This window comes from Macaca thibetana, chromosome 1 (assembly GCF_024542745.1).
Source record: "Macaca thibetana thibetana isolate TM-01 chromosome 1, ASM2454274v1, whole genome shotgun sequence".
In the NCBI taxonomy this organism is placed as follows: domain Eukaryota; kingdom Metazoa; phylum Chordata; class Mammalia; order Primates; family Cercopithecidae; genus Macaca; species Macaca thibetana.
The window spans coordinates 25,692,050-25,717,138 of NC_065578.1; the positions used below are offsets into that span (position 1 = coordinate 25,692,050).

Consider the following 25,089-nt stretch of genomic DNA (forward strand, 5'->3'; position numbering starts at 1 on the left):
CATCCTACTCTTTTTCTTTTTTTTTTTGTTTTTTTTTTGTTTTTGTTTTTTGTTTTTTTTTTTGAGACGGAGTCTTGCTCTGTCACCCAGGCTGGAGTGCAGTGGCCGGATCTCAGCTCACTGCAAGCTCCGCCTCCCGGGTTTACGCCATTCTCCTGCCTCAGCCTCCCGAGTAGCTGGGACTACAGGCGCCCGCCACCTCGCCCGGCTATTTTTTTGTATTTTTTTAGTAGAGACGGGGTTTCACCGTGTTAGCCGGGATCGTCTCTCGATCTCCTGACCTCGTGATCCGCCCATCTCGGCCTCCCAAAGTGCTGGGATTACAGGCTTGAGCCACCACGCCCGGCCAATCCTACTCTTTTTCTTTTGATCATCTTTAATACCTACCAACCTGTATATCAAGGAGCTGACTTATTAATAGTTACCATTTATTGTGCTCTTATTTTGTGCCAGGTCCTTAATATTCTGTTTCATGTCATCCTAGCAACAGCCCTCAGAGACAGGAGATATGGTCATTTAGGGATGAGTAAATAGGCTCAGAGTGTTACCCTTGTTGAGGTTCACATAGCTGTCAGTAGAATCTATCTGATTCCTAAGCCTGATTTTATTTCCATTGCATATTATTGCCTACCATGAGAAAGGAAAAATTTTGATAGAGCAATTTTCATATGCCAGGTATTTGACATCTCCCATTTACACCTCAGAATAACCCTGTAAAGTTTAGGAATTTTTATTTTATACAGCTACTTCCTGGAAAAGCCAGAATTTTTTTTTTTTTTTTTTTAAGAGACTCTGGCACCTAGGCTGGAGTGTAGTAGTGCCCTCATGGCTCACTGCAGCCTCAAACTTCTGGGCTCAAGTGATCCTCTTGCCTCAGCCTCCTGAGTAGCTGGGACTACAGGCAAATGCCACCATGTCCAGCTATTTATTTATTTTGAGACAGGATCTCCATTACTCAAGCTAGAGTGCAGTGGTGCAATCACAGCTCACTGCAGTCTCGACCTTCCAGGCTCAGGTGATCCTCCCACCTCAGCTTCCCAAGTAGCTAGGACTACAGGTGCACGCCAACATGCTCAGCTAATTATTATTATTATTATTATTATTATTTTGAGAGATGGGGCTTCACCATGTTGCCCAGGCTGATCTCAGACTCCTGGGCTCAAGTGATTCACCTGCCTCAGCCTCTCAAAGTACAGGTGTGAGCCACTGCTCCAGGCCCCAGCTAACTTCCTTATTTTTGTAGAGGCATGGTCTCACTGTGTTGCCCAGGCTGGTCTCAAACTCCTAGGCTCAACTGATTCTCCCACTTCAACCTTCCAAAGTGTTGGGATTACCGGCCGGGCGCAGTGGCTCACGCCTGTAATCCCAGCACTTCAGGAGGCCGAGGCAGGAGGATCGCTTGAGGTCAGGAATGTGAGACCAGCTTGGCCAACATGGTGAAACCCCGTCTCTACTAAAAATACAGAAATTAGGCTGGGCGTGGTGGCTCACTCCAGTAATCCTCACACTTTGGGAGGGAGGCCAAGGTGGGTGGATCACTTGAGGTTAGGAGTTCAAGACCAGCCTGGCCAATATGGTAAAACCCCATATCTACCAAAATATAAAAATTAGCCGGGCCTGGTGGCACACCTGTAATCCCAGCTACTTGGGAGGCAGAGGCAGGAGAATCACTTTGAACCCAGGAGGCAGAGGTTGCAGTGAGCTGAGATTGCACCACTGCACTCCAGCCTGGCCAACAGAGCGGGACTCTGTCTCAAAAAAAAAAAAAAAATACACACACACACATACACACACCCCACACACACTATCCCGATGTGGTGGCAGGCGCCTGTAATCCCAGCTACTCGGGAGGCTAAGGCAGGAGAAGAATCACTTGAACCCAGGAGGCGGAGGCTGCAGCCAGCTGAGATCACACCACTACACTCCAGCCTGGATGACAGTGAGACTTTGTCTCAAAAAAAAACAAAAAAAAGTGTTGGGATTACAGGTGTGAGCCACTGCTTCCAGCCCCTAGATCTAATTTGAAAGCCCTTATTTTTTTCCCATCTGCTCTACTGTTCAGCCAAAGATTGTGACTGGAGAGGAGTGTTTTCTTCTAGAGGTAAATAAATGGCCTATATATTATCCAAGGTGGAATTTGGGTCTCTGTAGCCCCAGTTTGGACCAGTGTTTGGAGAGCTGAAGCCTCATCCCACTCCTTATGCTGCAAGATCCATGGAGTTCCAGCCCCCTGGACTATTGGGGAGCTTGGAGAAGAGAGCCATGAACATCTGCCCACATTGCATTCTCTTCTCTTAGCTTGAGTCACCATGCCTAAGCTTGGGTTCCACTTGGCAGTGAGATGGAGAGAATGTCCTAAAAGAGATAATATGGCAGTGACCACCAGGTTGAAAACTGGCCTGGTGAAGAACAGCAGAAGATTAATTGGGAAAAGAGAAGGCTAAGAGATGACTGGCCCTGGTGGGTGAGGTGCAAAGCTGTTGGCTAGTGTTCCTGGAGATAGGCTTATGTGAAGGTAGGTTGGGCAGAAGAAAGAACTTTGTGTTGGGCATAGAAGAGATTAAGATGAACAATTTGCTCTGTGGAGAACCTTTGGGAAAGGAGCAACTCTGCCTCTCCCAGCTGATACAGAAGACTTGGGGAGGTCTCTCAAGTCAAGGATTCTGTTCTTTGACTACTTTTATCCCTTAATTTATTTCCTGTTCTTTCTCTTTTTAGCTCCCAGGGTTGCTAGAGCTCCTTGTAGAATATTTCCGACGATGCCTGATTGAGATCTTTGGCATTTTAAAGGAGTATGAGGTGGGTGACCCAGGACAGAGAACGCTACTGGATCCTGGGAGGTTCAGCAAGGTGTCTAGTCCAGCTCCCATGGAGGGTGGGGAAGAAGAAGAAGAACTTCTAGGTCCTAAACTAGAAGAGGAAGAAGAAGAGGAAGTAGTTGAAAATGATGAGGAGATAGCCTTTTCAGGCAAGGACAAGCCAGCTTCAGAGAATAGTGAGGAGAAGCTGATCAGTAAGTTTGACAAGCTTCCAGTAAAGATCGTACAGAAGAATGACCCATTTGTGGTGGACTGCTCAGATAAGCTTGGGCGTGTGCAGGAGTTTGACAGTGGCCTGCTGCACTGGCGGATTGGTGGGGGGGACACCACTGAGCATATCCAGACCCACTTCGAAAGCAAGACAGAGCTGCTGCCTTCCCGGCCTCATGCACCCTGCCCACCAGCCCCCCGGAAGCATGTGACAACAGCAGAGGGTACGCCAGGGACAACAGACCAGGAGGGACCCCCACCTGATGGACCTCCAGAAAAACGGATCACAGCCACTATGGATGACATGTTGTCTACTCGGTCTAGCACCTTGACCGAGGATGGAGCTAAGAGTTCAGAGGCCATCAAGGAGAGCAGCAAGTTTCCATTTGGCATTAGCCCAGCACAGAGCCACCGGAATATCAAGATCCTAGAGGACGAACCCCACAGTAAGGATGAGACCCCACTGTGTACCCTTCTGGACTGGCAGGATTCTCTTGCCAAGCGCTGTGTCTGTGTCTCCAATACCATTCGAAGCCTGTCATTTGTGCCAGGCAATGACTTTGAGATGTCCAAACACCCAGGGCTGCTGCTCATCCTGGGCAAGCTGATCCTGCTGCACCACAAGCACCCAGAACGGAAGCAGGCACCACTAACTTATGAGAAGGAGGAGGAACAGGACCAAGGGGTGAGCTGCAACAAAGTGGAGTGGTGGTGGGACTGCTTGGAGATGCTCCGGGAAAACACCTTGGTTACACTCGCCAACATCTCGGGGCAGTTGGACCTATCCCCATACCCCGAGAGCATTTGCCTGCCTGTCCTGGACGGACTCCTACACTGGGCAGTTTGCCCTTCAGCTGAAGCCCAGGACCCCTTTTCCACCCTGGGCCCCAATGCCGTCCTTTCCCCGCAGAGACTGGTCTTGGAAACCCTCAGCAAACTCAGCATCCAGGACAACAATGTGGACCTGATTCTGGCCACACCCCCCTTCAGTCGCCTGGAGAAGTTGTATAGCACTATGGTGCGCTTCCTCAGTGACCGAAAGAACCCGGTGTGCCGGGAGATGGCTGTGGTACTGCTGGCCAACCTGGCTCAGGGGGACAGCCTGGCAGCTCGTGCCATTGCAGTGCAGAAAGGCAGTATCGGCAACCTCCTGGGCTTCCTAGAGGACAGCCTTGCCGCCACGCAGTTCCAGCAGAGCCAGGCCAGCCTCCTCCACATGCAGAACCCACCCTTTGAGCCAACTAGTGTGGACATGATGCGGCGGGCTGCCCGCGCGCTGCTTGCCCTGGCCAAGGTGGACGAGAACCACTCAGAGTTTACTCTGTACGAATCACGGCTGTTGGACATCTCGGTATCACCGTTGATGAACTCATTGGTTTCACAAGTCATTTGTGATGTACTGTTTTTGATTGGCCAGTCATGACAGCCGTGGGACACCTCCCCCCCTGTGTGTGTGTGCGTGTGTGGAGAACTTAGAAACTGACTGTTGCCCTTTATTTATGCAAAACCACCTCAGAATCCAGTTTACCCTGTGCTGTCCAGCTTCTCCCTTGGGAAAAAGTCTCTCCTGTTTCTCTTTCCTCCTTCCACCTCTCCCCGTCCACCACCTCACGCCTTTCTGTTCCTTGACCTCACCTTACTCCCCTCAGGACCCCACCCCACCCTCTTTGAAAAGACAAAGCTCTGCCTACATAGAAGACTTTTTTTATTTTAACCAAAGTTACTGTTGTTTACAGTGAGTTTGGGGAAAAAAAATAAAATAAAAATGGCTTTCCCAGTCCTTGCATCAACGGGACGCCACATTTCATAACTGTTTTTAATGGTAAAAAAGAAAAAAGGAAAAAAATACAAAAAAAAAATTCTGAAGGACAAAAAAGGTGACTGCTGAACTGTGTGTGGTTTATTGTTGTACATTCACAATCTTGCAGGAGCCAAGAAGTTCGCAGTTGTGAACAGACCCTGTTCACTGGAGAGGCCTGTGCAGTAGAGTGTAGACCCTTTCATGTACTGTACTGTACACCTGATACTGTAAACATACTGTAATAATAATGTCTCACATGGAAACGAGAAAACGCTGGGTCAGCAGCAAGCTGTAGTTTTTAAAAATGTTTTTAGTTAAACGTTGAGGAGAAAAAAAAAAGGCTTTTCCCCCAAAGTATCATGTGTGAACCTACAACACCCTGACCTCTTTCTCTCCTCCTTGATTGTATGAATAACCCTGAGATCACCTCTTAGAACTGGTTTTAACCTTTAGCTGCAGCGGCTGCGCTGCCACGTGTGTATATATATGACGTTGTACATTGCACATACCCTTGGATCCCCACAGTTTGGTCCTCATCCCAGCTACCCCTTTATAGTATGACGAGTTAACAAGTTGGTGACCTGCACAAAGCGAGACACAGCTATTTAATCTCTTGCCAGACATCGCCCCTCTTGGTGCGATGCTGTACAGGTCTCTGTAAAAAGTCCTTGCTGTCTCAGCAGCCAATCAACTTATAGTTTATTTTTTTCTGGGTTTTTGTTTTGTTTTGTTTTCTTTCTAATCGAGGTGTGAAAAAGTTCTAGGTTCAGTTGAAGTTCTGATGAAGAAACACAATTGAGATTTTTTCAGTGATAAAATCTGCATATTTGTATTTCAACAATGTAGCTAAAACTTGATGTAAATTCCTCCTTTTTTTCCTTTTTTGGCTTAATGAATATCATTTATTCAGTATGAAATCTTTATACTATATGTTCCACGTGTTAAGAATAAATGTACATTAAATCTTGGTAAGACTTTTGTGAAGCTTTTTATTTTCAAACTAAAACTTGACCTTTGTCGGGGGGTAGGAGGTAGTCCTGTTTTTGCAAACCTCCCTTAGTGTGAGATCTCCCCTAAATAGTGGCATCTGTCCAAAATAAGACAACCATTTATCTGGAGGCAACCTCCAACTTAATCACTTGTAATATCTCTGGACTGGCTCTTTTCCCTGACTCCAGACTAGAGCATTCAGCCATCTTCTTGTCATCCCTGCTTGGAAGTTTACTTTGAACATGCCAAAGCTAAAATGTCCTGTCTTCCCCCACTAGAAACCTGCTTCTACCATAGTTTTGGTTTTTTGTGTTTTCCTTTCAGTAAATGGCAACTCCATTCTATCACGTGCCAAAAAAATCCTTGACTTCTTTCACTTCCACATCCAATCTGTTAGCACTCTTCATAAAGTAATCCTCAATCCCGCACTACTACTGTAGTTCAAGACACTGTTATATCTTGGATTCTTGAAATACCTCCAAATTGGCCTCCCTGCTTCTGCTTTGCCTGGTTGAACCTATTCTCAACAGAACAACCAAAAGGACCCCTATAAAAGGTAAGTCAGATAAAATGCCTTCAGTGCTTCTGGCTCTGAGTAAGTAAAAATCCAGACTCGCCGGGCGCGGTGGCTCACGCCTGTAATCCCAGCACTTTGGGAGGCCGAGGCGGGCGGATCACAAGGTCAGGAGATCGAGACCACGGTGAAACCCCGTCTCTACTAAAAATACAAAAAATTAGCCGGGCGCGGTTGTGGGCGCCTGTAGTCCCAGCTACTCGGGAGGCTGAGGCAGGAGAATGGCGTGAACCCGGGAGGCGGAGCTTGCAGTGAGCCGAGATCGCGCCACTGCACTCCAGCCTGGGCGACAGAGCGAGACTCCGTCTCAAAAAAAAAAATCCAGACTCAAAGTGGCCTACAAGGCCCTGAGTTATCTAGCTTACCTCTACCTTTCCTGCACCATCCGTCTTGCCCGTTACTCACCCCACTGTACAGAGATGTTTCCACCTTGGAGTCTTTGTACTTTCTACTCTCACCAAATAACTGCATGGCTCAAGTCCTCAGCTGCTTCAAGTCTTTGTCCAAATACATAAGTAAGACTTTTCCTGGTCACCTTACTTAGAATAGCAATCTCTGCCCCCCCACCACATTTCCCTTGTCTGCCTAATTTTTCCTGTGGCACTTGTTACCATCTGGCCTATTACAAGTTATACTTACCTGTCACCTTCCACTGAAATGTAAATTGAGGGTGGTGGGAGGGTTATTTTGTTCTCTGGTGCATCCCTGTGCTAACATACAGCCTGGCACATAGCATCTACTTAAGTAGTAGTTGAATGATACTGTCAATGTTGGCTAGATGGAGTTGCTTTTATGAGGCTAATGTCACAATGTATAGTTTCTCTGTTCACCCCCTTCCTTAGGGAAACTAAGAAGCCTCAAGTTCCTCAGGAGAAATCAGAAGCAGTAAGAGAAAAAATGCTATTACTGTGGACACTTAGAAGTGAAATCTGAAACAAACAACAGTTTTCTATTGTGTACCTACTTATATTCTGGACATAACACATCACAATCCTACAACAATCCTGTGCCTGTGAAGTCAGTATGTGGCTCCCATTTTACAGCTGAAGAAAGAGGCTAAGAAAAGTGAAAGACTTAAGTTCATACACCAAGCAAGTTCCACCTGACTCCAAGGATCATGCTTTTCTTAATATGCCACACTACCTTCTTACTTGTCATCCCTGCTTGGAAGTTTACTTTGAACATGCCAAAGCTAAAATGTCCTGTCTTTCTGGATGTCCATCCTTTCTGGATGAGAACCCAACCAGGAGTAAGGGATCTAGCTGTGGAGCTCAGCAAGCAAGATTTGTTTTTATTGTCTTTAACACAAGGTAAAATTGTCCTAAGAATTTCAATCAAGTGTTCATTAGACTAAGTGTGGCTGTTAATATTTGGGTCAGGAACAGGATTTGAATAATTAGTATTTCTCAATTGAGAAAGGAAAACCTTTGTCAACCAAGATGCCTTCCTAGGACTCTTCTAGAAAAAGTTAAATGGGAAGTTTTTCATATCTACAATTTTGGTAAGCAATATTGCTAATGGCTATTTTTGTTCTGGGTCTCGAGCTCCGTTTGCTAGTCTAGAAATGCATATCTGGACTGTGTGTGGAGCATTACCTAGGAGTTCGGTTTCCTGGGTTCCTTTCATCTGCTCTCCTGCAATGCAGGGAGAGCCTAGCCTGGTTCCAGTTTCTGACTGGAGTTACCATGGCCAAGAGAACTGCTGGCCAGTGAGCTGTGAGTAATTTGCTTTTGAGAAGTAAATAGAACCTAGCCAGCAGAGAACCCAGGGGTGTGGCCAGTAGTTCTTTTCCCAGGCTCCTCCCTCCCCACCCCCCAAATGACCTTAACCTTCTTTCATAGCTGGAGAGCAGCCAAGTCCAGCCTAAACAATACTCTAAACCTCATTGGCTCTTTTGCCTTGTAGCCACTGCCACCCCCAAGTGGCTAAGGCCTTCCCACTAGGCCACTCAGTGGGGTCAAGGTTTTCTAACTATTGAAAGGCAAACACTGAAGGAAGGGTGAAAAATATCTAGTGACCATGGGCTTTAAATGATGAGTGTTTGGCTCCTGCAGTTGCAGGCAAGGCAGAGTCTTTGTCCTTGGGTGGATGGGCATCTTCAAGTGATCAGGCAGAGGCCAAAAAGGATGCTTTTGGTAAATGACACCTGACTGGTGTCACCTCAAGTGTCAGGATGGATGTAAATGTCACCCAGCATCCTTGGAAACTGCCAATGAATGCCTTTTTTTTTTTTTTTTTTTTTTTTTTGGAGATGGAGTCTCGCTCTGTCGCCCAGGCTGGAGTGCAGTGGCCGGATCTCAGCTCACTGCAAGCTCCGCCTCCCGGGTTTACGCCATTCTCCTGCCTCAGCCTCCCGAGTAGCTGGGACTACAGGCGCCCCCTACCTCGCCCGGCTAGTTTTTTGTATTTTTTAGTAGAGACGGGGTTTCACCGTGTTAGCCAGGATGGTCTCGATCTCCTGACCTCGTGATCCGCCCGTCTCGGCCTCCCAAAGTGCTGGGATTACAGGCTTGAGCCACCGTGCCCGGCCATGAATGCCTTTTTATCCACAGCAAAAAGAAGTAGCATAAAGTTCTGGTAAAGCATAGCTGCTTTTCATCAGAGGCCAGTATGGTCACTTTGGCCCCACAATGGCATGACATCAGAGCCAGCATCCCAGATTAGGATCAGCTACTCCAATTCCATAGGACTGGGGCCATGGAAAGTGTAGCATCTAGAAACTAAACTGCTGAGAGTAGGTACACTGGGCCGGTCCTCTGCCCAGTCTAGGGCCAAGGCCACCTCCAGAAGTGGAGGCAGGAGCACGGCAAGGCAGCTACAGAGAGAAATGAATTGTCAGTTTCTCCAGGGAAGTGAGTGTTCTGTGAGAACCACGTAACTTCCTTCTCTACACCTTCAGTGGGAAAATCACTTTTTTGTAGTGAGTTATAACAGCTGTTCTTTATGAGCATTGTATGCCAAGCACTATAAATCCTATGAAGTAGATAACATCTCCACCAAGGCAAGGATTGTTTCTGTCTTGCTCAGTGTTGCATCATCATCCCATCACATAGTAGGCATTCCTGTACTGTTGAACAAATCAAACGGTAAGATAGGACTTTGATGGAGGAAAAGAGTAGGTTGGAGCTGTTAAGACTTGGTGTGCCCATCTTAGCATAGCCCGTAAAGACTATTAGTCATATGGGAAAAAAGGAAGAGAGGGAAAGAGGTAAATCTGTGAAAGATTAAAATAGTGTGGAGTGGGAGAACCAGCCTGGGAGGCTGGAGACCCGAATTCAAGTCCCATCACTACCACTAGCTATGTGACTTCTTGCCAGTCACTTCCCCTTTGTGATCCTTAACTCCCTCATCCATAAAACAGAGGTATAGGATTAAAGAAATTGATTTATTGACCATATCTTTATTGAAGACACACAGTGTGCAAGGCAGTGTTCTAACACTGGAAATACATTGGTGAACAAAGCCCTTGCTCCTCCATTACACTCAGAAGCTTACATTCCAGAAGAGGGAAACAGACATTGAAACAAATAAAATTCATGGACAGGACAAGCAGATGGTGTTAAGTGCTATGAATAAAGCGGAGGCCGGGCACAGTGGCTCACACCTGTAATCCTAGCATTTTGGGAGGCCAAGGTGGGTGGATCCTTTGACCCCAGGAGTTCCAGACTAGCCTTGGCAATATAGTGAGGCTTCATCTTTAAAAAAAAAAAAAAAAAAGAGGCCGGGCGTGGTGGCTCAAGCCTGTAATCCCAGCACTTTGGGAGGCCGAGACGGGTGGATAACCTAGGTCAGGAGATTGAGACCATCCTGGCTAACACGGTGAAACCCCGTCTTTACTAAAAAATACAAAAAACTGGCCCGGCGCGGTGGCTCACGCCTGTAATCCCTGCACTTTGGGAGGCCGAGGCGGGCGGATCACGAGGTCAGGAGATCGAGACCATCCTGGCTAACACGGTGAAACCCCCGTCTCTACTAAAATACAAAAAATTAGCCAGGCGCGGTGGCGGGCGCCTGTAGTCCCAGCTACTCGGGAGGCTGAGGCAGGAGAATGGCGCGAACCCGGGAGGCGGAGCTTGCAGTGAGCCGACATGGTGCCACTGCACTCCAGCCTGGGCGACAGGGTGAAGACTCCGCCTAAAAAAATAAATAAATAAATACAAAATACAAAATACAAAAAACTAGCCGGGCGAGGGGGCCAGTGCCTGTAGTCCCAGCTACTCGGGAGGCTGAGGCAGGAGAATGGTGTAAACCCGGGAGGCGGAGCTTGCAGTGAGCTGAGATCCGGCCACTGCACTCCAGCCTGTGCGACAGAGCGAGATTCCGTCTCAAAAACAAACAAAAAAAAAAGAACAGACTGATGGGATAGTACAGGGAAAGCCACTCTGAGGAGGTGACATCTCTTCTGAGACCCAAACATAATGGACTGGCCAAAGGGTGGTCTGAAAGAAGAGTGCTTCAAGCAGGGAAAATAGCAAGAGCAGAATGAGGCAAGTTCAAAGAACAGAAATGATGTAACCGTCTTAAATCCTAAGCTTCTAGAATAGTAATGCATTGCTTGCATTGTTCGGGTTAGGGATTTGCATGTGATACTGTTTCTTGGTGATGTGGGATATGTGCTTCTTAATGGAAATGTCTGGGAAGTGTGGAGTCTTTCTGGAGCCTGGGATATGGCTCTGTCTCACTTGCTTTCCACAGTTCTGGTAGCTCAGCTGGCTCCCTGGGTAGATGCAGGCTCCATCTTAGCTGCAGACTCTACAAGAACACTGAGAGGCTGCCTCCTTCACTACTCAAAGCCTTGGAGCCCTAGAAACCCCTCCTATACCACCTAGCCTTCTTCCAATCTGATACCAGGGAGTCAGGGCTTTGAGAGCACAAGATTCAGCTTCCTTGTTTTCCTGTCAGAGCAGAAGTCAGAAAATGAAACGGAAACAGAGCGGAAGAGGAGGGGGTTGGGTAGCAGAGAAGGAAAGGAGAAACTGCAGGAAAGTACAGCTGAAAATCTGGATAAAGTTCTACCTCTACAGGGTGACAGCTGAGCTTTTAAAAAACATTCTGACTTGTCTTGAGAGACCCCTGGCCTTTTTACAAATAGATTTTTGAGAGAATTTGGTGTGGACAGAGGGAACCCTGAGAATGCACGTCTTTTTCCCCTTGTGAATTTACACAGCAAGGACAGTTCATGTCTCAGTTTTGTCTTTGCAAAGAGAGTGCTGCTTGGAGCCTCATGGTGGACTTCTAGAGATTCAAGTCACAGCCTTAGGCTCCAGTCACGAGCGTGCCCCCAGGCTTTGCCATGTCACTCACAGACCTCTGGAGCTGAGAACAAGTGCGTGGCACTGAAAAACCTGGGGGAAGGGCCATGAAACTCCATTTTTTTCCCCCTTCTCCAACACACAACGACTAAATGTGCTTTGCATTTTCTTCACCTTGCACACAACAAATATCTGAAGGCAATTTAGGTCTCAGGGCCTGAAATGAGTTATAAAGAGTCAAGAGATACAGTCCCAGGCCCCCACAGACTGATGTGGGCTGGTCTTCGCCTGAAGAGGTAGCAACCATCTCTTTGTTCCCACCCACATGAGTAGCTGTTGCAGAAGATAAACCCCTCCCTGAGCCAGGCTGTGGCCAGAGGCTAACCCGGCCCCTGACTTCGTTTGGAGAGCAGATAACTGAAACCACAGAAGACTTTGGAATCCTGAGAAACAAGAAATCCACCAACGGAGAAGGATTTATCATCTGTTTCCTTTAAGAAGGGTGCAAAGTTGTTCTAACAGTTTCCGTTACAAGGGTACAAACCGGCCGCTCCCCCCAATAGACGGTTTTGACTTCGCCTCTTCTTTTTTTTGGCCCCACTTCCTATGAGAGAAACTGCTTGGGTGAGGGAGGTGAAAGGAGTCCTGGCCTGGGGGGTGTTCTCTGAGGTTTTCCTCGCCATCCTCATTAGCCACCTGAGGTGGGGCTGAGGACTGAATTAGGACAGAAGGTCTCTGGTAGCTAAAGGAGGGGAAAATCAGGGGGATCCCCCACTTTCTTCACACCCAAAACGCAGGGTGCCACTGCCGGCCACAGAAACCCCAAGAATGCTTTTCTTTGGCTATTCGGAGGACATCCCTTGTGTGCCAGGCCCTGTGCTGAGCTATTGTTGCCTGACAGCACGAAGAGCGCGGCTCTGGCTTCTATGAAGAGGCTGCGGGTCAGCCCCCGACTACAAGAGCCTCGGCCCACACCGGGAACTCAGTGAACGTCAGCGGGAAGGAACTGGGGCAAGAGCACTGAGTGTGAGACAGCAGCCTCGGCTCACTATTTGAAGGCGGGGTGGCGGGGGGCCTTGAAGAAGAGAGAAGTGCGAGGAAACTCTTCAGGAGTCACCAAGGTGGGAAGGTGCTACAAGACGAAGCGCCGAGCGGGGGCCCCCACCCCGCTCGTCCGGAGTCAACATGGCCGCCGCGGAGGGAGGCGGGGCTGCTCCAAGTCCGGGCAGGAGGGGGGCGGGGAAGCCGTCGGCGGAGCCAGCGCGCAGGCGCGGGCCGCGTGGGCCCCGGATGGAGAAGCTAAGGTTCGGTCCCCGCCGGGGAGGTCGGGACGGGCCGGGCTGAGGACCTGGCGCCAGCCTGGGAGCCCTGGAGTTCTGGCGGGAGGGAAGCTATCAACTGGAGGCCGGTAGAAATGAGGCAGAGGCCCGGAGAAGCGGGCAGCCCCGCCTCTCCGCCATAGCAGCCTTGGGCGCCGCCTCTTCCTTTCCAGCCTCCCGCCCTCGCCTGCTTCCGGCCCTGTGGCCTGGTGGGGCTCCGCAGGCTCCCTCGGGAGTGGTCCCTGGGCCGTGGCCCATCTGGGTTGAGAGTCGGTGGTTAGTACCCAGAAGGGACTGTGTCCAGACGGAGCCGGCCAGAAACGGGCTGCGGACACGGCTGGGCTCTCAGAAGGCAGCCCCTATCTCGGGACGGCCCACGAGGCCTTTGGCTCTGAGGACCCTGGGTCAGAGCGACTTCTCCAGCCCACGCTGGGGGTGTTGGTCTTACTCAGAGGGTCCAGAGCTGCAGTTCAACAGGATGTCCCAGATTCTCAGATAGGGCCCAACTACCCTAGGCATACCCAGCAAGGGCAGACTGTGGCATGGAGGTACTGGGCTAGGCGTTTGGGTGACCTGGGTCATAATCCTGGCCCGGAAAGGGCGCATACCCTTTGGCGAGGGATGCGGGCTGGTACCGTGAGGTTTAAGAAGCAAAAAACATGACAGCATCTTTAAGTGGCCCTGGGTGTGTCACTTGACCCCAGTGAGCCTCAGTTTCCATATCCATAAAATGGCGATGGTAATTACACTGGCCTCGCCGTGTCTGATGAGATCTCTGGAGCCTATTTATCTCACGGGAAAATTTTTGAAGAGTGAAACTAGTTGATCTGTAAGTGTCCTGCCAGTTAAGATTCTGTGATTTGGCAAAGGGGTTGTTGGGAAGGGAGGTTGGCAATTAGCTGAGAGGGAGAATTGACTGGCTTTGTTTTTACTTGGTTTACCTGTAAGCAAAGTGTGGGCTACACACATCTGTAGTCGCTGAGGCTAGAGCTTGACTCGAGAGAGGAAAGGAAGAATGCAAGCATGGTCAAATGGCAGAGGTGGGTTGAGTGCTTTTCTGTTCCCAACTTCTCTTCTGCGTGCGGGTGGGAAGCCAAGGAAGAGGAAAGAAGAGTGAATTCGCCCTAGGATAGGGAAGGAGTAGCCGTGTGAGGTTGGGTATGCCCATTTCCGTGATTTCTCTCGATTCAGCGAGTCACACGTTGGAAACGTTGGGTAGATTCACAGACTACCGCTGCTCTCTGGGGCTTTCAGAAGCTTGCCTTTGAACTGAATTTTCGTGAGCCAACCGGCGTGGAATTGGGGGCCCCTCCCTTCCTCTAGGTCTCCTGGCGATGGAGTAAGCAGCAGGCGCCCCCTTGTGCCAAGGAAAGAGTACTGTTGCCATTGGCCAACTTGGCTCCCTTTTTGGGGAAATTTTATTTTCCTGTGGCTTCTGTGACTTTGTCGTCATGCTGTTGACGTGAGATATGGTGGGAAGAATACTTGGGGCAGTGATTTCATATCTAGAGTCAGTGAACTGATGATGCTGTATCCTGTCCCTACCACTTCCTTTCATTCAGAACACGGGTTTAAGATGCCTGTTTGTGTTCTAGGCCCTGGGATATAGTTGTGATATAAAGCCCCTGCCCTTAGCAACTTAAATAAGCAAAGCAATAAAGGCAATAGGGCAGAATGTAATGAGAGCATAGCACACTGTCTAGTGAGGATCAGAGAATTCCAGAAACAAGTGATACAGGTTTGGTAGGTATTCGCCAAATAAGAGAAGAGTCTTCCAGCCCTCCTCCTTAAATTTCTCAGTTCAAATTTTTTTTTCCTTTTGGGCATAGTTCTTCACCCCAAATTGATGAGCTGCCACTGATGCTTTTGCTTTCCTTTCGAATTTCCCAGGCTGGTGTTTGAAAGTTCTTGAGGAGCTATTATGACTTCTTTTAGCCCAGGGAATTATAAAAGATTAAGGTGCATTCCCTGCCTCGGAGTGGCTTTGTCGTTGTTTATACACTGCTACCACCCCAATAAAGAGATGGGAAATAACAAGTTTTCTCCATCCCTGGTAGTCTACTCTGTGTTCACCCTCAGTTTGTTTCAGCAGTGTGAGCTGGCTGAGGTCCTGCTGAGTGGTGGTTTTCTTTTCCTTCCCCACTTAATTTAACAGACCAGCTGAACACACATCAGAGAGCTAAGCTAGAGTGTGGAGTCATTATGGTCTTCCAGTATGGTTTTATGCCCCACTTTGGGGACTCTGGTTTGGGACCTAGTTTATTATTCTGGGCAAGAGGAAAAGGGCACACACTAAATAATAGCAACCACAACACAGATTTGAGTAGAACTTCACACTTTGGTCTGTTTCACCATCATGACAATTTTGTGAGATAGGAAAAAAAAAAGTCTGCTCCCATTTTTTATATAAAGAACTGAGGTTCAGAGGGACTAATGAGAACTTGTAAGTGACAGTCAGGAGTTGAACCCAGATCTTTAGTTCCTGCAGAGGTACATTCAATAGACTTTAAAAGATTTTCTGTGACCTTAACTTTCCAGCTACCTGCTTAGCTGTATGGAACTTTCCCAACAAGATTTCAGTGCTTCAAAGTGACACCTACTGAACCCATTTGCTGTCAAGATGCTTTCCCCTTATCTGGGAAGTTAGGTGGTTGGTTAAGTTTGTCATAGTAATTCTGAGAGGGGAGGTTCCGGTGAAGAATGCTTTCAAGAATTTGCTTTCACTCAATGTGTGACATTTTCCTCCTTTGGAGTTTAGAGGCCTGAGGGAGCTTAATCCTGGTAGCAACACCCCTGAATTCCTGATGGTGAGAGGATGTGGCCCCAGGACCCATCCCGGAAGGAGGTGCTGAGGTTTGCAGTCAGCTGCCGTATCCTGACTCTGATGCTGCAGGTCAGTCTCCCATCCTTTGTCCTGAATGTGTCATTGCTACATGACTGGACTAGGCAGTAAGAAGAGTCCCCATCTCCTTTCCACCTCTCAGGTGTGCCCCTCCATGTGGTTGAAACCACAGAGACATAGACTTTAGAGCTGAAAAGTGGTCAGGAATCTTAGAAAAATGGTCTGTTAATCTTGTTTTACCCATGAAGCAGCAAAGGCCCAGAAAGGTTAAGTGACATCCCCAAAGCCACACAGCAAGATAGAGAAGGGCTGGAGTTTGACCCCATGTTTCCTAACTCCTGAGCTAGTGGTCTCTCCAACAGACTGTGATGTTCTGTAACCAGAGATGCTTGTAGGGTGTGACAGCTCAAAGTATTGCCCTATGTCCCCCTTACCAGGAGACTGAGCATTGTATCAGTCAGTTGAGTGGGAAAAACATGGCAATGTGCAAGTTGTGAGACCATCTGGATATATAACGGTTCCTCCTATTCCCCCGAGTGCCTCCCCTTCCTGCCTCACCCACTCACAACTCTCAGGGCACTTGCCCTTTTGCAGTTCCCTTTCCCCTCTGAGGCTCCCCTTGATACATATTTTAATAAAATATCGTGTATATATGAATTATTTGCTGCCTAGCACAGTGCTTGGTGCCTAGCTCAGTATGTTCATAAATGAATGAATGTTGTTGAATGTATGTCGACACCCTAGGGGTGTTAGATTCACATAATGATGTGTGCCTTTTATGCCAGTACCATTGTCTCTGAGGCTCATAACCGGTCCCTTTGTGGAAACTTTCCTCTCTCCTTCCCCACTATATAAGGCATAGCAGACTCTGCTGGGTTTCGAGATTAGTTAAACGTGTCCACCTGCAGGCTAGGGCTGTTTATCTGTGACTGTCACTCCTGTGCTGTTTGTTTTTACTGTTTGAAGTGGCCTGATAAGGAAACTGACCAAAATTTTAAAAGCCTTAAAAATGGGGCTATGCTCCTGTTGCCAGGCTAGGGAGACTTACTCAGTGATGTCTTTCAACCAGCATCAGCTGGGTTACTGGCAGACCAAAGGAGCAATGCTGCAAGTCAGCATCAGGATAGGGAACCAGGACAGCTGGGTTCTAATTCAGGTGGTAATTTTGGAAACAGTATATTTCCTCTAGGCAGTTCATTCAACCACCAAAAATTTTTAAAGTACCTATTGCGTTCCAAGAACTGGGCTAGATGGTAAGTGTAAAAAAACATGGTCTCTTTTCTCTTGAGTAGCTGACCATCGAATAGGGCAAAAAGACTTTTTTTTTTTTTTTGAGATGGAGTCTCGCCCTTTTGCCCCAGGCTGGAGTGCAAAGGCGTGATCTTGGCTCACTGCAACCTCTGCCTCCCAGGTTTAAATGATTCTCCCTCCTCAGCCTCCGAAATAGCTGAGGCGCCCACCACCATGCCCAGCTAATTTTTGTATTTTTAGTAGAGACGGAGTTTCACCATGTTGGCCAGGCTGGTCTCGAACTCCTGACCTTGTGATCTGCCCGCCTCAGCCTCCCAAAGTGCTGAGATTACAGGCGTGAGCCACTGCACTTGGCCAGTAAAAAGACATTTAACAGTAAATGTGATTATCATCCCCCCACCTCCAGCTTTAACGCTCAAGCCATCAGATTATATCCCTAAGTTACCCGTCGTTGCTGCTATCGTCTCTGTCAGTGACAGCTAATCCTTGACGGTTTTAGCCCCCGGTTCACTGTCACTCTTCCCAGCACAACTTCTGTTGATTTCCTGGTGGTTTCATTATTAATGAAGATGATGTGTGCCATGTCCTGAAAAGAGGCTATCACTTGAGAGTGAGTTCTGGGGGTGTTAGAGATTTGAGGAAAGAGAAAAACATGTAACATGTAACAACTTGTTTTCCTAAATGACAACTCAGAAAAATAGAAGGCTTTAGAGGAGACTTCCTTCCATGTGTGCCCACCACATTCTTCAGCCTACCCATTTCTGCACCTTTGTGCTTTCAGTACTGAAGACTGGAGACTGGATGAACTGTCTGTCCTCTTTAAGGCTGGCTCCTCTACCGTTGTAGCAGATTCCATCCCTTTTTGCCTACCCCGCAATTCCCTCTCTCCTGCATACCCTTTTACTGGGTTATTTCTACTAACATACACACCCTTATCTCCCACCTTAAAAAAAGTTTTCTCTTGGCCGGGTGCGGTGGCTCAAGCCTGTAATCCCAGCACTTTGGGAGGCCGAGACGGGCGGATCACTAGGTCAGGAGATCGAGACCATCCTGGCTAACACGGTGAAACCCCGTCTCTACTAAAAAATACAAAAAACTAGCCGGGCGAGGCGGCGGGCGCCTGTAGTCCCAGCTACTCGGGAGGCTGAGGCAGGAGAATGGCGGGAACCCGGGGGGCGGAGCTTGCAGTGAGCTGAGATCCGGCCACTGCACTCCAGCCCGGGCGACAGAGCCAGACTCCGTCTCAAAAAAAAAAAAAAAAAGTTTTCTCTTAACCCCACATTGTTGTTCACCTACTACCGCATTTGTCTGCTTCCCCTTAAGGCAAAACTCCTCAAAGTTTCTCTTCTTCCATTCTCTGTTGGACCCAGCCTAGGCAGGCTTCTGTCTCTTCCCCTCCACTGAGATAGCCCTGGTCAAAGTCACCAGTTACTTTCACATTGTTAAATCCAGTGGTCAGTTTTCAGCCCCCATCTTACTTGACCTCCCAGCAGCATTTAACAGAGTTGATCACTTCCTTTTCTTCCTTTGGTTCTAATGCTCTCCTGGGTTCCCTGCCACCTCACTGACTGTTCCTTTTTTTCTTCATTACTGGATTTTCATCCTCTTTCTAACTTTCAGATGTTAACATGTCCAGGGTTCAGTCCTCAAGAAGAGTTCTGAGTGTTTTTGAAACAGGGTCTCATTCTGTCACCCAGGCTGGAATACAGTGGCACAATCACGGCTCACTGCAGCCTCAACCTCCTGGGCTCAAGCAGTCCTCCCACCTCAGCCCCCTAAGTAGCTGGGACTACAGGCATGTACCACCACACCCAGCTAATTTTTATTTTTTTATTTCTAGTAGAGACAAGGTCTTGCTACGTTGGCCCAGGCTGGTCTTAAACTCCTGGGCTCAAGTGATCCTACCACCTCAGCCTCCCAAAGTGCTGGGATAACAGGTGTGAGCCACTGTGCTGAGACATTTTTTTTAGTTTTTATAGGGACAAGGTCTTGCTATGTTGCCCAGACTGGTCATGGACTCCTGGACTCAAGTAATCCTCCCATCTCAGCCTGCCAAAGTGGGGATTACAGGCATGAGCCTGGCCTTCTTCCTCATTTTATTAAATGGCAATTCTTTTCTTCCAGTTACTCAACCAAAATCCTGGTTTTTCTTTACTCCACAGGCCCTCTTCAATGCCATCATCCCAGATCACCACGCAGAAGCCTTCTCTCCTCCTCGCCTGGCCCCCTCAGGCTTTGTGGACCAACTTGTGGACGGTCTTCTGGGTGGCCTGTCTCGCTGGGATGCTGAACACTTCTTGTTCATTGCTGAGCATGGCTACCTGTATGAGCACAACTTCGCCTTCTTTCCTGGTTTCCCCTTGGCCCTGATGGTGGGGACCGAACTGTTGCGACCCTTACGGGGGTTACTGAGTCTGCGCAGTTGCCTGCTGATTTCAGTAGCATCACTCAATTTCTTGTTCTTCATGTTGGCTGCAGTTGCACTTCATGACCTGGGTTGTCTGGTTTTGCACTGTCCCCGCCAGGCCTTTTATGCAGCTCTGCTCTTCTGTCTCAGCCCTGCCAATGTCTTCCTGGCAGCTGGTTACTCAGAAGCTTTGTTTGCCCTCCTGACATTCACTGCCATGGGGCAGCTGGAGAGGGGCCGAGTCTGGACTAGTGGACTCCTCTTTGCCATTGCCACTGGGGTACGCTCCAATGGGCTGGTCAGTGTTGGCTTCCTCATGCATTCTCAGTGCCAAGGCTTTTTCTCTTCTCTTACGATGCTGAATCCCCTGAGACAGCTCTTTAAGCTGATGGCCTCTCTGTTTCTGTCGGTGTTCACACTTGGCCTTCCCTTTGCCCTCTTTCAGTATTATGCCTACACCCAATTCTGTCTGCCAGGCTCAGCCCGCCCCATTCCTGAGCCCTTGGTGCAGTTAGCTGTAGACAAGGGCTACCGGATTGCAGAGGGAAATGAACCGCCTTGGTGCTTCTGGGATGTTCCACTAATATACAGCTATATCCAGGATGTCTACTGGAATGTTGGCTTTTTGAAATACTACGAGCTCAGGCAGGTGCCCAATTTTCTACTGGCTGCGCCAGTGGCTATACTGGTTGTCTGGGCAACTTGGACATACGTGACCACCCACCCTTGGCTCTGCCTTACACTTGGGCTGCAAAGGAGCAAGAACAATAAGACCCTAGAGAAGCCCGATCTTGGATTCCTCAGTCCTAAGGTGTTTGTGTACCTGGTCCACGCTGCAGTGCTGCTGCTGTTTGGAGGTCTGTGCATGCATGTTCAGGTGAGGTGGATTCCTGACTGGGATAAAGATGTGAATACAGGCAAAACCCCTTGGCCAAGGACAGGGAAGGCAGCTAACATCTCCCATTTGAGTGATCCATACTGAATTTATTCATTCAATGACTATTTAGGGGTATTCTTTGTGCCAGACCCCGGGTCAGACCTCTAAGGATGAAACATGAATAAGACAAAATTACTGCTGGGTGTGGTGTCTCACACCCATAATCCCAGCACTTTGGGAGGCCAAGGCGGGTGGATCACGAGGTCAGGGATTCAAGACCAGCCTGGCCAAAATGGTGAAACCTCGTCTCTACTGAAAATACAAAAATTAGCTGGGCGTGGTGGCAGGCACCTGTAATCCCAGCTACTCGGGAGGCTGAGGCAGAAAATTGCTTGAACCCAGGAGGTTGCAGTGAGCTGAGATCGCATCACTGCACTCTATCCTGGGCGACAGAGTGAGACTCTATCTCAAAAAAAAAAGACAAAATTACTGCCTTACGGGGTCTCATGGTATAAACAGGAGGACAGACATTTAACATAAAATAATAGTATAATGGGATAGAAAGGGGAGTGCTATTTTGAGATTTGTTTTATTTTACTTTATTTATTTTTATTTTTTTTAGATGGAGTCTCGCTCTGTTGCCCAGGCTGGAGTGCAGTGGTGCGATCTCAGCTCACTGCAACCTCTGTCTCCTGGGTTCAAGCGATTCTTCTCCTCCAACCTCCCGAGTAGCTGGAATTACAGGCGCCTGCCACCACACCTAGCTAATTTTTGCATTTTTAGTAGAGATGGGGTTTCACCATGTTGGCCAGGCTGGTCTCGAACTCCTGACCTCAAGTGATCCACCCGCCTCAGCCTCCCAAGTGCTGGGATTAAAGGCATGAGCCACCATGCTCAGCCTGAGATTTTTTTTTTTTTTTTTTCTTTTGAGATGGAATCTCTGTTGCCCAGGCTGGAATGCAGTGGCACGGTCTCGGCTCACTGCAAGCTCTGCCTCCCAGGTTCACACCATTCTCCTGCCTCAGCCTCCCGAGTAGCTGGGACTACAGGCGCCCGCCACCACACCCGGCTAATTTTTTGTATTTTTAGTAGAGATGGGGTTTCACCGTGTTAGCCAGGATGGTCTTGATCTCCTGACCTCGGCCTCCCAAAGTGCTGGGATTGCAGGTGTGCCACCGCGCCCAGCGAGATTTTTTTTTTTTTAAGCTCAGATAAAGTATTATGAAGGCAAAGAAGAAGTAGGTAACTCACTGTAGTACTTGAGAAAGGCGTCATATTTCAGCTGGGTCCTAAAGAATGAGATTTTCCATATAAGAAGCAGAGGAGGAACATTCTAGGTAAAAGGAAGGGCATATGCAAAAACACGAAGGTTGTGAAAGGACCTGATTGGACTGAGATACAAGAATAAGCACAGAGGATGTCTCTTTTTCCTTATTAGAATCTTTTATACAGTTGTATATTGGGATCTTTTTTCCTAATATACAGTTATATCCATATTGGTTTCTTGACTGCTGACTTCTGGAGCTTCTCAACTCAGGCAGCCCCCCAATTTCCAGAGGAGATACCTTAACCAATGTTTTGGGTGGTGGCGGTGGTGATAGAGCAGGATGGGAAGGATTTGATCTTATATCTGATTTTCTGTTATTGGCTGTGGCACCAACCTGGGGACGTCTTTTTTCCCCATGCTGACCTCTTCTTAACAGTTTCTTCCTCTTGGAGTTGCACATTGGCTGTTTCTAAAGTTTTTCCAAGCTGTATGGATAAGAGACAGAGAAAATAGAAAGTAGCATTCTGTGTTTTCAGCTAGATTAAATCACAGAATGAGTGCCAGCAAAGCTTAAAGTTTCCAGGCTAGCTGAGGGAGACCATTTGGAAACTTGTTTCTGAACTCCAGTAGGAGAGAGAATGTTCAAGCAATGGGTCTTCTGCCTGTTTCCCTGTGCTTTGCCATCCCATGGGATAAGGGAACCACCTCAGGTTCCCAAGCCCCAAATCAATATCACAGAGTTTAGAGTCCAGGCCCTGGGCTAAAATTAGACCCCACAGAGTTTCTAGTATTCATTGGCCCATTATTTTAATAGTAATTAATGTAATTAGTCTGTAGCTATGTTTATTTGTAACATGGAGGATGCCTGTCTGCTGTTACATACATCTTTCTAAGACGGATCCTAAGCTGTTTTCAGTTTCTTTACCAGTGTAATACATTGGGTGACCATAGTTCACCCAGCAGTGAAGAAGTCCCCAGGCTAGTCCAATTTGAGTCAGTGACATTCCAGTAAATGTCTGGGTATTCCCCTCTCATGATTTCTAGGTTCTCACCAGGTTTTTGGGCTCCTCCACTCCTATTGTGTACTGGTTTCCAGCTCACTTGCTTCAGGATCAAGAGCCGCTGTTGAGATCCTTAAAGACTGTGCCTTGGAAGCCTCTTGCAGAGGACTCCCCACCAGGACAAAAGGTCCCCAGAAATCCTATCATGGGACTTTTGTATCGCTGGAAAACCTGTTCTCCAGTCACACGATACATTCTAGGCTACTTCCTGACTTACTGGCTCCTGGGACTACTCCTACATTGCAACTTCCTGCCTTGGACATGACCTGGACTCTCCAGGGACAGGCTGGAAGCCGACTTAACCCAGGGGTCTGAAAGTAAAAATACACATTGGAACTGCCTGTGCTGCCCTGGGATCATTACTATGTCCTTTATAATCTTTCTTTTTCTCCTTGAAAGTTGGTCAGGAATGGGAGAAGTGTCAGCCACTAGAGAGCCCCGTCTGGTCCTGGCGAGGGCAAATTTTAGATAACTATTTTCTCTGTAAGTGAAGATTGTCTTATTCCAAGTTTAAAGTACACCTGGATCTGTCTAGTCAATTAACATAGCAGAGGCAGTCTTAAACCTACCATTGACCTGTGTGTAAATTTAAATGTCAATTTATTGAAGTGTAAATTTCATCAAAGGCTTTAGCTGACAGGCTGGTAACAGTCTACACAAGATGGTACAGGCCTGAACAGAGTAGTGGGAGTAGTAAAGTGGGACCATTTTTTCCAAATGGGACATTGTTTCTGATGAATTTTTTTATGATTTGTGCATTTATTTTTATTTATATGAAAAAAATCTTACAAAGATATGCAAATTAAACTTCTTTCAGTTATACATGCAATGAATTACCTTTTTATAAATAATACAGGCCGGGCACAATGTCTCACACTGTAATCCCAGCACTTTGTGATGCCGAGGTGGGCAGATCACTTGAGGCCAGGAGCTCGAGACCAGCCTGAACAACATGGCGAAACCGCGTCTGTACTAAAAATACAAAAATTAGCCAGGTGTGGTGGTACACACCTATAATCCCAGCTACTCGGGAGGCTGAGACATGAGAATTGCTTGAACTTGGAAGGCGGAAGTTGCAGTGAGCTAAGTTTGTGCCACTGCACTCCAGCCTGGGCAACAGAGTGAGATTCTGTCTCAGAAAAAGTAAAAAATAAAAATAATACAGATCTTTCCATGCTCTTCCCTTCTCGTGGCAAAAACTAAAATAACTTTAAAAAATTAAAATAATGTAAACCAGTTGGGGGAAAAAGGGTAAGAAGAAAGCATCAGGAACCCTGGATTCTAGTCCTCTCAATAAAACCCCATTTACCAGCCATGTGACTTGGGAGAGTTTTCAGAACCTTAGTTACCATCTCTGAAACCGTGGGAAATGATGATATTCTTCAAGGGGTGGTGGTGAACCATACAGTCTCTTGTAGGTCCCTTTCTGCTCTAAGATCTTAAGAACTGCCTTAAACAACAGAAACACCCCAGTCTAAATGCTAATGTAGAGGCTTAAACATGGGATTTTAGGAGAAAATATCCAGTTCTCATGTTTTCGGCAATTAGAAGAAACTCCTCCTCCACCCCCGAGTGCAACTCTTGGGAGTAACTTAGGTGGTTTTTCCTTTCAATGAGGGAAAGCAGTGACATCTGGCAGATAAGGCGCCTGTTGTCCCGTTCTCAGGTGCCTGCTTACTTGATCGGTCGACATGGGTCAGAGGCGCCAGCACAGCGGCAGGAATTGGTAAATCATACGTTAAGTCCAAGGTGGAATGAAATGGTATCTGCCCTGCTTCCTGGCCCCAGTTTGATCATAAGCCTGTCACTATAATGGAAGTAAGATCATTGACCCCTGCTGAGCTACTTTTGCCTATTCCTTGAGCCAGATGAGAGTTTGGCTCTGTATCATCTATCACCTCTTTTATTTCCCATTTAAGCCAAAAAATCCAGTAAGCAGAAACTCTTCAAAACAGATGGGTAATCCTAAGCAGCTTCTAGAGAGCCTCGAGAATTGGAATTTTGACACACTCCCTTTGACCGTGACAGAAAGCTAAACTTGCCAGCTGAAGGGAAGCTCCTGGCTGAGCCCCAGTACCCTCTGTTGGAGCTTCTGGTCAGCCTGGCCAATAAGCATTTCCCATCCATCGCCACAGCACTAGCACAGCTGAGAAAATTTGGTCCAGAGTCAAATGCTTCTGAAAATGTACACACAGATCGGGGCAGCCCTCTGCCTTCTGCCAAGACACCGAGTGCCCTTCTTGGCAAACGATGATCACCCCTGCCCTAGTGTCCCTCCAGTTAGTTGGCAGAAACTGATCCCTTTCTCCTTGCCAACAGCTGCAAATCCAGACACTTCCACCTTGTGTGCAGGAAGTGTTGGGGTCCTGTTTCAGCTCTTCATTGCTGAGGTAGGAGCACTGGGCTCTTCGCTCTCCTC

General features: G+C 47.8%; 2 protein-coding genes across 9 annotated transcripts in view; both read left to right on the top strand.

The window, feature by feature from the left end:
* Positions 1–5,802, top strand: part of ARID1A (AT-rich interaction domain 1A) — an 87,282-nt gene extending 81,480 nt beyond the window's left edge. For both annotated transcript variants that reach the window (XM_050794270.1, XM_050794271.1), the window contains exon 20: positions 2,719–5,802. In XM_050794270.1, the coding sequence (XP_050650227.1) occupies positions 2,719–4,452 (1,734 nt within the window). In that variant the 3' untranslated portion in view covers positions 4,453–5,802. The remainder of the gene's footprint in view (positions 1–2,718) is intronic.
* A 6,508-nt stretch (positions 5,803–12,310) lies between these two features.
* PIGV (phosphatidylinositol glycan anchor biosynthesis class V) lies at positions 12,311–23,499 on the top strand. Of its 7 annotated transcripts, none has more exons than XM_050795480.1 (5): positions 12,927–12,950; positions 13,914–14,005; positions 15,724–15,858; positions 19,221–20,342; positions 22,654–23,499. In XM_050795480.1, the coding sequence occupies exons 3-5, from the start codon at positions 15,781–15,783 to the stop codon at positions 22,933–22,935; spliced, it is 1,482 nt and encodes a 493-aa protein (XP_050651437.1). In that variant the 5' UTR covers positions 12,927–12,950; positions 13,914–14,005; positions 15,724–15,780; the 3' UTR covers positions 22,936–23,499. The 7 variants fall into 7 exon arrangements, with proteins under 7 accessions (XP_050651386.1, XP_050651397.1, XP_050651437.1 ...); XM_050795458.1 differs by lacking the exon at positions 12,927–12,950 and adding an exon at positions 12,957–13,241; XM_050795469.1 differs by lacking the exon at positions 12,927–12,950 and adding an exon at positions 13,271–13,794.
* Positions 23,500–25,089: the final 1,590 nt, after the last annotated feature.